This window comes from Chelonoidis abingdonii, chromosome 21 (assembly GCF_003597395.2).
Source record: "Chelonoidis abingdonii isolate Lonesome George chromosome 21, CheloAbing_2.0, whole genome shotgun sequence".
Lineage (NCBI taxonomy): Eukaryota > Metazoa > Chordata > Testudines > Testudinidae > Chelonoidis > Chelonoidis abingdonii.
This window is the reverse complement of record NC_133789.1, coordinates 7446048-7456437: the sequence shown is the minus strand read 5'-3', so window position 1 is coordinate 7456437 and position 10390 is coordinate 7446048. Positions and strand designations below refer to the sequence as shown.

Here is a 10390-nt window from a genome sequence, read left to right as displayed (position 1 = left end):
ATAGTGACAGCGCACTGCGGTTCCCAATGAGCACCCCCAAGGGCTTTGCGGGGAGCCAGTCTTGTGCGCCGACGGGGGCCGATTGCCAGCCCCGTTTTACAGCTGGGGCAGCTGAGACACAGGGAGGTGACCAGATGCATCCATCTGGGCACACAACTGGCTCCCAGCCCTGTGCTTTGAAGGACACATGGGCGCTGCTTGCCTGGCATGCCATGGCGAAGAGGAGGACTAGCTGTGACCCACTGCAGCTGAGCCCTGCAGCCTTTCGTTCCTCCCCACACCCTGACCCTCATGTATCTGTGGGACAGATTCTGCCTCCTGAGGATCTCACAGGACCGTGCTGTGGGATGCAGGGGAGCTGAAAGCAAACCCTGTGGGGCCTGATTCCTCTGTGACTTGGTTAGAACATAGAGAGGCAGTGTGTAGGGCTGGATGGGTCTGGGTTTTCTTCCTGAGTGTGCCTCTGACCATGGGCAAGTCCCTCAGCTGCTCCGTGACTCAGTTTCCCCTCCCACCCTTTGCCTGTCTCTTTAGCTTGTGAGCTCTTTGGAGTCTGCCTCTTGCGGTGTGTCGGTGCAGCACCTAGTGGGATGGGGTCTGAGCTTGACTGGAGCCTCTAGACACGACTCTAATGCAAGTAATAAACAGAAGGGTTACTCCAGATTGACATGGGGGTAAGGGAGAGGCGAAGCTACGCCCCTAGGGGGTCAAGTGGAGTTTCCCCAGGGATGAATTTGGCCCCTCAAAGCTCTCCACTGCGAGGTAATGCTGGGAACTCCCTGTTTTCTGCCCCCAGTGGGATCATGGCTGGAAATCCCACAATGCCAATCAGAGTGCATGCTGAATGGACACAGTCCGATGGCACTGAGTGGCCATGTCAGGGTCAGAGTATTTCTAAGGGGGGAGACGCTAGGCACCACGGCAGCGTACGGTGACTGAGCCAAAGCATTGAAACCACAGGCCAGCGTCTTCTAACTCACCTGGTTAACGCTAGGCGGCTAGCACGGTATTTAGGGGGCTGATTTCGCCAGGGAGCTAAGCCACAGCTTCTGCCATCAGCGCCTCAGCAAAACAGGTCTCTTCTGGCCAGGTGCCCCACAACCTGATTTTCAAAGGAGATGAATGCGCCTAATGCAATTGCCCCTCTGAAAACCAGATCCCAGCTGGGGCTTCAGCCGGCCTGCCTTGCAAAGGCTGCAAGGAACAACCGCAGCAGAACCTAAAAGGTGCCCTTGGCCAGTGTTTGTGGGGTGGGCGTTGGAAACGGACTTGGCAAATCAAGAACAATCAAGCCAGGGAGTTGAGGAGTGCACCTGAAGCCCTCCCCCACCAAAGCTGCTATTCCCCTATTATGATAGTCCCACCCCTGCCCACACACCCCTTTTTCCGACCCCTTGAAGCGCTGCCCCCAGCCTCCCTCCAAGCGGGGGTCCCCTAGATCACCGGGGAAAAGGGGACGCCCCCGCTTAGAGCAAGGACAGGCCTGCGGGACAGCACATCTGCTGTAAATGGGCAGGCCCGGAGCTAGGCTGAGAGCGAATGAGCCTTCGTGCCATGGAGGGCGGGACGGGGTCGGGAGCAGCCAAAGGGGGACGTGGTAACTGGCTTGGAGTGGGACGAGCGGATCTGTCCCCCTGTGACAGGCAGCACCAGAGGGGGCTGAGTCGAGTTACGGAGTTTGTCGCTGTTTTTAATAAGTCGATGGCAGATCTGGGGGGCTTTCATTGTCCCAGCCCCCTCCTACTGGGTTGATTAGCTCAGTGGCTTAGGGGTTTTGCAGGGGACGCATGGCCCTGTTGCTTCCTTTAGGCAGGGAAGAAGAGAACAGCTTGTGTGATCCCTCTAAGACCCAGAGGGAGCCTAGGCCGGGGCAGTAGGCTGTGCTGATTGCAGAAGAGCTGGAGCCTTCGGTCTCCATCACCAGCCATTCAGGCGCAGAAAGAGAGAGGGAGGAAGAAGAGGAGGAGGAGAAGGGGCGAGGGGCGGGGGAGGGAATCTGATCCCCCTGCTGGCAATGGCCTGAGCCGATCCCTTAGGAGATCCAGCACCCCTGCTCTGCCTGCCAAGCTGTGGACCGGCCAGCCCTGCCTCCTCGCCATCCTGCTCCCATTTCGCCTGCACAATGCCAGCTGTACGGCGTAGCCCCTTCCTACACTAGGGGGGCTCCACTGGGGATGTGAGCCGGCTGGCAGGGAGAGCCATTGTGGGGAAGAGGAGCCAGCCAGACAAGGCCCAGCGAGGCTATGAGGTGTGGGCGACCGGAGAAGGCTCCTCACTGAACCATGATGAAGACGGAGCCCCACACCGCCAGCCCTGGCAACAGCAGCAGCGGTAGCCTGAGAAGCGCCTCTCCCCACAGGAACGCCTACGAAGCGGGGATCCAGGCCCTCCGAGCCACAAAGGATGCCCTTGGGGCCGCCGAGAGCGAAGAAGCCAAGAACGCCAGAAACAAGAAGTATGGCTCCAACGTGCACCGGATCAAGAACATGTTCCTGCAGATGGGGACCGCCCCGCCGGGCGAGGGAACCTGTGACCTGGCCAAGGTGAAGGAGAAGCCCGTCCGGCTTTCCTTGCCCAGGGCCAGCAGCCTGAACGAGAACGTGGACCACAGCGCGCTGCTGAAGCTGGGGACCAGCGTGTCGGAGAGGGTGAGCCGCTTCGACTCCAAGCCTGACAAGCCGGTCTCCAAGCTCCAGGAGACCCGGAAGATCTTCGAGCGGAGCCTTCAGGAGAAGGAGACCACCAACAAGCTCCTGCTGAGGAAGGAGAGGGCCGGCTTCCAGGACAGGAAGCTGGACGTGGTGGTGAGGTTCAACGGTAGCACGGAGTCCCTGGACAAGCTGGACACAGAGGCCGTGTCCCCCACTGTCAGCCAGCTCAGCGCCGTCTTCGAGAAGGCCGACCTGAGGAACAACCTGCACAAAACCCCCAGCAAAGTCGGGCCCCTCAACTCCAAGATTGTCAGCAAGAGGTCCCGGGTCTTCCTCCAAGGCCCAGAAGGGGGCAAGGCGGAAGCCAGGGGGGGCGACGGGCCGGCTCTCCAACTGAGAGCCAGGCAACTTGAGGGCGACAAGGCCCAACCCAAACCGGTTGCACCCAGGCCGGGCGAGAAGGATGCCATGGGCCCACGGACCCAGAGCGTCCAGGAGGTGCGGAAGATCAAGCCGGTGGAGGTGGAGGAGAGCGGGGATTCGGAGCAGGAGTTCGAGGCCGCCGAACAGGCAGAGGAGACGGCGGCCGAGCAGGACAAGAGCAAGACCTTCGCGTCTGGGCCTGAGAGGGCCGAGGTGATCCAGGCCGAGGTGACGGTGCATGCGGCCTTGGAGAACGGCGGCCTGGCTGCGGAGAAAAGCGGGCAGGCCCCGGAAGTGGATGCCTACCCCACGGAGGAGGGCAAGGCCGAGGGGCAGGAGGAGGCCGACCTGGGCGATGAGTCCAAGAAGGAGGACTTCTCAGAGGCCGACCTGGTGGACATCAGTGCGTACAGCGGGCTGGGGGAGGACTCAGGGGGGAGCGGGCTGGACGAGGACGAGGAGGCCGACGGGCTGTACGAGCCCGAGTCAAGCTGCGTGGAGATCCCTGGGCTGTCGGAGGAGGAGGAGCTGGCTCCCAACCGCAAGATCCAGTTCAGCACGGCTCCCATCCAGGTAGGCCACCGGGCGTCCCCGCGCCTCGCCAGGGTGGAGATAACGGGCCGGACGCGCCAGCCAATGGAGCTGCCTCAGCGCCCGCGGGGAGGTGCGAACAATTCTAGGCGGGGGTGTCATTCCCACCCTGGGGCACATGGCAAGGAAGTGTCAGAGCTGGGATCAGAACCCAGCAATTCCCATGCACCGCCTCCCTCCCCTGCCAACCTGGTAGCTCCCTGCCTGGGGATTTTTCCAGATTGTGATGCCATCGCCCCCAGGTAGCATTGGTCCAGCTGGGGTGGGATGCCATTTATATTGGACTCTCCGGGTGCCATGCTATCTGTGCCAAAGTGCGCCGGCACCTGTGAAATGCAGCCACTGCTGGGGTGGCTGGACAGCATCCACCCAATACACACTAGTGCGAGGCTGGGGGTGAGCGAAAATATTGGTCAGGTACAGCAGATCCAACCCCTCGCTGTGGTGAGAAGTGCCAAGGGGCTATCAAGGGCTGGGCAGGGTGTAGGTCGTCCCCCCTCCCCCCAACCCCTCGCACCCCGGTGGAGGTCTGAGCCAGCCCTGCTGTGAATTGACCTAGTGATTCCAGGGGGTGCAGGGCTCTAGCCCATTAAGCCGTCCCCATTTGGTGGAGCAAGCAGAACCCGCCTTCCTCTTCCGCTGGCCGGGCGCAGACTGGTTTCAGACACCACCTGCCTGCCCAGAGCCCAAAGCCAAGCCAGGCCTGGGCAGCTGCCGAGGCTGCTGGATTCTCTGCAGGCCGGATGAGGCTGCCCCCCTGGTATTGTGGGCAGGTCTGTGGCATGGGGCAGGCAGGTTGCTAGCTCGAGAAGTGGTCTCAGCGGTGTGGGGCAGGAGAACATCCTGGATATCTCTGGGTACGGGGCCCTCTGAGTGTGTTGTGTATCCCAGGAGCCTGGCTTCTCTCAGGGATGGACAGCCTCAGGATAAGGATGAGATCATGAAGCTGGCAAGGAGGGTGAAGGGAGGATATCAGCTGTCTGATCCTACCTCAGGGGAGGTCTTTCCATTGGCATCTGGGTTCCCCCCCCCACGCTGCTCCTCTGCTCTTTTGAGGGCCTGCGAGAAGGGGCTACAATCACCCCGGATTCCTCTCTGGAGTTACAGCAAAGGTAGTATTTGGCCCAGTGTCTGTGATTTGGGAATGGGAGCCAGAAGGGCTCGCTTGGCGTGGATGGATGTGTGTGCATATCGGCCGGCACCCTGGTCCAGTGCCCTCGCCACTGGTGCGTAACCGACCCTCTGCACCCACCCTAGATCCAGGGGATGGTGGATCCCCCAGGAATAGGTGCATTATCACAGCAGCCACTCCCACGCCCCCAACTATGGTTGCGCAGCTGATGAAGTGGTGGGGAGGTGACTTTCTCTGCAGATCGTTGGCCTGGGGTGTGCCTGCTCCCCCACCCAACCCCTTGCTCCTGGAGAGAGCTGGGGATCAGTGCACGGCTGGCACGCGAGCCATTCCAGGCTGGGTCTGACTCTGAGGATCTGGGAATCGGGCCACGAGAGACTTGCTGGCAGGAGCCAGGCAGTGCTGTTATCCATACGCAGCCCCATGGGTTGGTGCGCCTGGCGGGGGAGGTAAAGCTGCGGGGCAGAGGGACCTTTCACTAAAGCAGAGGGTTGGGTGTCAGGAGAGTCCGGTTCCATGTGCAGCTCTGCCATTGATTCACTGGGCGATCTTGGGCGAGTCACTCCTGTCTCTGTGCCTCAGTTTCCCTACTTGCAGAGCATGGGGCCGTCTGGCTGATCGGGCACCCTGCAGGGTTAGAGGCTGGGCTTGTTAACGTTTGGGTGACAGGTGCCAGAGCAGGACTCATTGCTGTCATCCTGGGGGTGTGTGGCCATAGCAGGAGAGTGGGAGATTTGCCTAGTTAGAGGAATAAACTAGGAAGCACATTAAGACTTTGCTCGTGTTTTGTGCCGTGGCCGGGAGAAGAACTGGATGCAGATGAGCCCTGCCGGGTTTCCTTAGTGGCCTGTCGGGGTAGGAGGTGGGGAGCATATGGCTGCTGGGCTGAGCAGTGGTGGGTTGTGTTGGCCTTGTGGGAGGTGATTCTGGATTGCACCCCTCTTCTCCATGTGATGAGTGTCCCAGGGGTTGACTGGGCTCTTCTCCCATTGCTGGCCTTACGGGGACAGCGATCTTTGGAAAACCCCCTCTCCCCATGCCGAGCTGCCTGAGCATCGTGAATGAAGGCTCTGACTGAGATCAGGGCCCCGTTGCGCCAGGCGCTGGGCATACAGAGTCGGAGTCCTTGCCCTCATGAGCTCACCATCTAAACAGACCAGCCAAAGGGAAACAGACTTGCCCAAGGGTCACCCAGTAAGTCTGTGGCAAAGCAAGGTCTCCTGGGCCCCAGTCCAGTGCTCTGTCCTCTGGACAGGACTGCCTATTGCTCCACTGGCCTACAGCTGCCTCTCATCCGTTGTTTGGCGGGTCTCAGCATGGGCTCTCTTGGGAGGAAGGGCTAGCCTCTGGTCATGTCCCTGAGCTAACAGGCAGTGGTGCAGTACGTACTCCTCTTCCCCTGTGGGGTGGCCTTCAGGGGGCTGGGGGGTCCCCAGAGGAGAAGGAGCTCCAAGGCAGAGCTGTACTGTGAAGGGGTGTGGGGGCGGGGAAAGAGTGGCAGGGTGCCTGGCATCAGTACTCTGCTGATCTCTGGCCTGTCATGCGCACCGCCCCGCTACCCCCCGCCCGGGTGCAGCAGAAGTGAGAAGGAGGAAGTCTCACCCCCGCGAGATGTGCCTGCTTTATCATCACAGCCTCTGAGCAAGCGGAACCGCCCTCCTGTAGATTCACCCCGAGCTGGACAGCACGGGAGAGCCAGGGATGGGGAGAGGAGGGAGGGGAGGGGCGACTGTGCCGGCGATCTGGGACAGACACATACATCGTGCCTGGGAGGGGGACACATAGATGGAGGGAGATGCCTGGGTGGCCTAGCAAAGGGACGCAGGGGGCCACTGCTGTCAGCTGGCAGGGAAGTTACCATGCCCCACATCCCCACGTGGGGCCATGGTGGAGCTGGCAGGGCTCAGACTGGCTCCTGATTGTAGATGGACCCGGGAGCTGCCTGTGCCAGCTGACCCAGGGCAGAGGAGCAAACGGGTGTTGGACTCAGTGCAGCCCCTTCGCTCTTGCTGTCTGAGAGGCGGTAGCCGGGCCACAAGCCATTCAGAGCTGTCACCGGGGCTGGCAAGGCGGACATCAGTGCCACCGGGGGCCAGCCAAACCACGGAAGCTGCGGCACACCACCTTCCTGCCACATTGCTAATGATCCCTGTGCTGGGGCATGGCTGGGGGCTTGTGATGCCATGAAGTGGAGTGGCGATGCCCAGGGGGGATGATGAGCTCACCGGGGGCCGGGCCGTATTTCTGGGCATTCGCGACTTGCTCGCACTTGTATTCTCCTTGACAATTGCTTTGTCTCTGAGTTTGGTTATTTATAGAGCTGCGTCCCCGATTCTGTTGCTGAGTCAGTTGGATCACTTCTCTCTGCACCTGGGGCGTGCTGGGGCCGGGTCACTGGCAGGCTGGGTTTGAGGAACTGTTCGCAGAGGCCCGCTCCTCCCCAGACGCCGAAGCAACCGGGGGGTTCAGAGGAGTGCGCCATGGAGGGTGCTGGGATCCTGTGACCATCTAGCCACTGGTGTCACAGCTAGAGCTCCTGGGGAAAACCTGGCCCTTTAGGTGCCTCAACGAGCATTGGGCCCTTTGGAAAATCAGTCCCTGGTTGTGGTGCTGCAAAACCCTTGGAAATGAGGCCTGAGGACTCTGATTGCAGGGGGCCAAGTGCTGTATTTTAAAGCCTGTTAAAATTGAAACGCACAGGCAGCAGACGGAGGTTAGGCGCGCCGGGCATGTATTATTGTAGGGCCTGCCTAAACAGTTAGCTGGTGTGTTTGTTTTCTGGTTGGTGTAGGGGGAGTGGTGCATTTTGAATCGGGAGGGCGTCCTTCAGCCAATCTGGAGGGAGGACAAATTCTGGGCCTAGATTCCTTGCGATTCTCTCTCACGCTGGGAGCTGGGCTAGGCTGGACTTTCTGCCATAGCCACACGCCTCTAAAATGCTCTCCCCTGCCAGGCCCCCCAGGTGGCTGGGACCCCCTAATGTATGGGCAAGCCCCCCATGGGGAATGGGAGTGAGGGGATGCATCTCCCTCCTGTCATTCCCAGACTTCTCATACCTGGTAGTCCCTCCCCGCCGACTGCTTCTTTATGTCATCACACCAGGGGCGTCATATGTGGACACAGCACCCTAGCCTCTGATCACTGAGACCAGCACCATAACTCCCCTTCAAACCAATGAGGGAGAAGATCAGGACCCGGCTGGAAACATACAACCCAGTGGAGCTGCTATTCTGTGTATTATGGTACTTCTAGAGGCCCTGTTGTGCTAGGCTCTGTACATACCGTTCCTGCCTCAAGGAGCTTGGCAATCTAACCAGGCCAGCCCAAGGATGGGCGGGAGGAGAAACAGAGGCACAGACAGAGGAAATGTCTGGCCCAAGTTAGTGGCAGAGACGAGTGCTAATCCCACCTGCCCTCTGGTCTTTGCCCATGGCACAGTGAGGACGTACCAAACCCCCCAGCCGGCTGGCCCTGGGGCAGCTGGCTTTTGCTGCTACTGTTACCCACGATAGTGAGCTACATGGTAAAGCTGGTGCCTGCCCGGGCTACGATCGCACCTTCGCTCATGGCGAAGAAGCTCTGCCAGCCGGCAGCCCTGCAGTCCCCCACTCAAGGACTGAGCCCCCTGGCTGGGTGTGCTCCCCTCCTTAGAGCTGTCCTGCTAACAGGATCCCCTGCCTTGGGGGCAAGAGGGCAGAGAGAATCCGGCTGCTGCTCCGATCATGCCGCAGAATCACGCCGACAGAGTCCGCATGTTGCCGAGGGAGGAGCTTGTCCGCTTTCTGAGCATGGCCCCGTTGTAAAACAAGCCCGGGGAAGGAGGCCCTCCCCCCTGGAGCATGGGTTCCACACACCCCAACCTCTGCTGTCATCTGCCCCAAGATAGCAGCGTTGAACAGGGCAGGCAGTGGAAGCCATCTTGGCCAACATGGAGGTTTGAACTGGACACCTCCAGAGCTAGCGGCAGGAGAGGCGCTAGCTGGTCCCTAGCTGCTGCTGTGCCACTCTTATATCTGTGGAGCGGCACAGCGGGGCACCTGCAGTATTCACTGACCAGTAGCATGTGGGCCACAGAGCAGAGGGCGGGGGCTGTCCTGTTTGGCCTCTTCCTCTACTGTGCCCCCCGCCCCCCCGCCCAAGAGGACTGGATGTGAGACGAGCCCTTGCATTTGTTACATGGATGGGCTGTTTGAGCTTGTTTGGGCCGAGTGGGGAGAAGGTGAGGGCTTGTCGGGCATGTTCCGAGATGGTGGAATGTTCCGATCAGCTGGCATGGCGTGTTTTTCTCTCTGCCACACGCAGTGCCCCAGGGAGCTTCATTCCAAACAGCTTCCTCCCCAGACAACCCAAATACCTAGAATACCTATCGTGAAGGGAGCAGCAGGAGCTGAGGCGATGTGATGATCTGCTCCGTGTGCACAGAAGCTGTCTGCAAGGAGAGAATTGGCAGTGCCCTTTGGTACTCTGCACAGAGCCTCCTGCCGCGAGGGAACAAGTGTGCCAGGCCCAAGTCCTGGCCCCCGCCCCACAGCAGAAGGCAGCGTGTGCTCAGACGTGGAGAGGGGCTGCTGAGCAGGGAGGGCTGCTCAACAAACATGTGGGGGTGCAGTTGACAGGGGGTGGGGCTTTTGGCTAGAGCGCAGACAGCTGGGAGGGCTGGGCTTGGGTCCAGTTTCTGCCTGGGAAGGGAACAGGGTTGGGGGGCAGAGGCTGCTCCGCTGTAGGGTTCGGAATCGTGAATCTGTGCAATTGAAAGGCCAGGAGCATCGTCATAAATAACAGCCTTTTCCATCCACGCATCTTCAAGCCCCTAACAGAGGAGGCAGACATCCACCTTATTGATGGGGAAACTGAGGCAGGGAGGTGCTCAACTCATTTGCTCAAACTCACCAGGGAGGCAGGGTTAAAACCTGGGTCTCTGTTATGCTCAGATGCACCCCCACCAGTCATAACAGTCGCTCAGCCTGCCATCATCTTGGCAAATCCCAAAGGGATGCAGCTTCCTTGCCCCTGTCGATCTCTGGCAAGGTGATTGCAGATGCTAGTTATGTCTGTAATGTTCCTGGGGTCTCCTGCAGGGGCCCCCTTTGACGGCGTTGGGGAATTGGTGCTGGTGCCAAGTGGGGGGATCAGTCGTCCTGGGTCGCAGCCTAGCTGCTGGGCATGGGGTAGCTCAGACCTCCTGGATGAGAGCTGGGCCAGTGAGAAGTTGGGGGGTCAGGGGTTCAGGCAAGGGGTGAGCCTGTTGCTGGGTTGTCAAGGAAACGGGAAGTTGCAGCCTCGCCTCCCGGCAACACAACAGGCCTAATGTCTCATCTCCCTGGGCTGCTTCCTGCCAGCATCCATTTGGGTTGCTCCGTGGCCACTGGGGCCTGGTTCCCCGTCTCCGCTCTGAATGGCTCCCTCTGCGCTCCCTCTCTGGATCTCTCAGGCTCGGGGGGCTGCGGCTGGCCTGTCCTCCAAGCTGGCTAAGGAGCGTCCTCACCCACTGCAGCTGGTCGTGGGCTCTGTGGGTGGCTCAGCTCCCTGCAAGGACGTCTGGCTCCTTCCCTGCTCTGCCTCCAGCTGGGCTGGGGGCCCCAGCCCTTATCCC

At 60.3% G+C, this 10390-nt stretch overlaps 1 protein-coding gene across 1 annotated transcript in view; it reads left to right on the top strand.

The window, feature by feature from the left end:
- Nucleotides 1–1865: 1865 nt before the first annotated feature.
- The window catches only part of PPP1R9B (protein phosphatase 1 regulatory subunit 9B), an 80541-nt gene continuing 72016 nt past the window's right edge, over nucleotides 1866–10390 (top strand). Inside the window, exon 1 of the mRNA XM_032791283.2 lies at nucleotides 1866–3647. Within this exon, the coding sequence (XP_032647174.1) occupies nucleotides 2283–3647 (1365 nt within the window). The 5' untranslated portion in view covers nucleotides 1866–2282. The remainder of the gene's footprint in view (nucleotides 3648–10390) is intronic.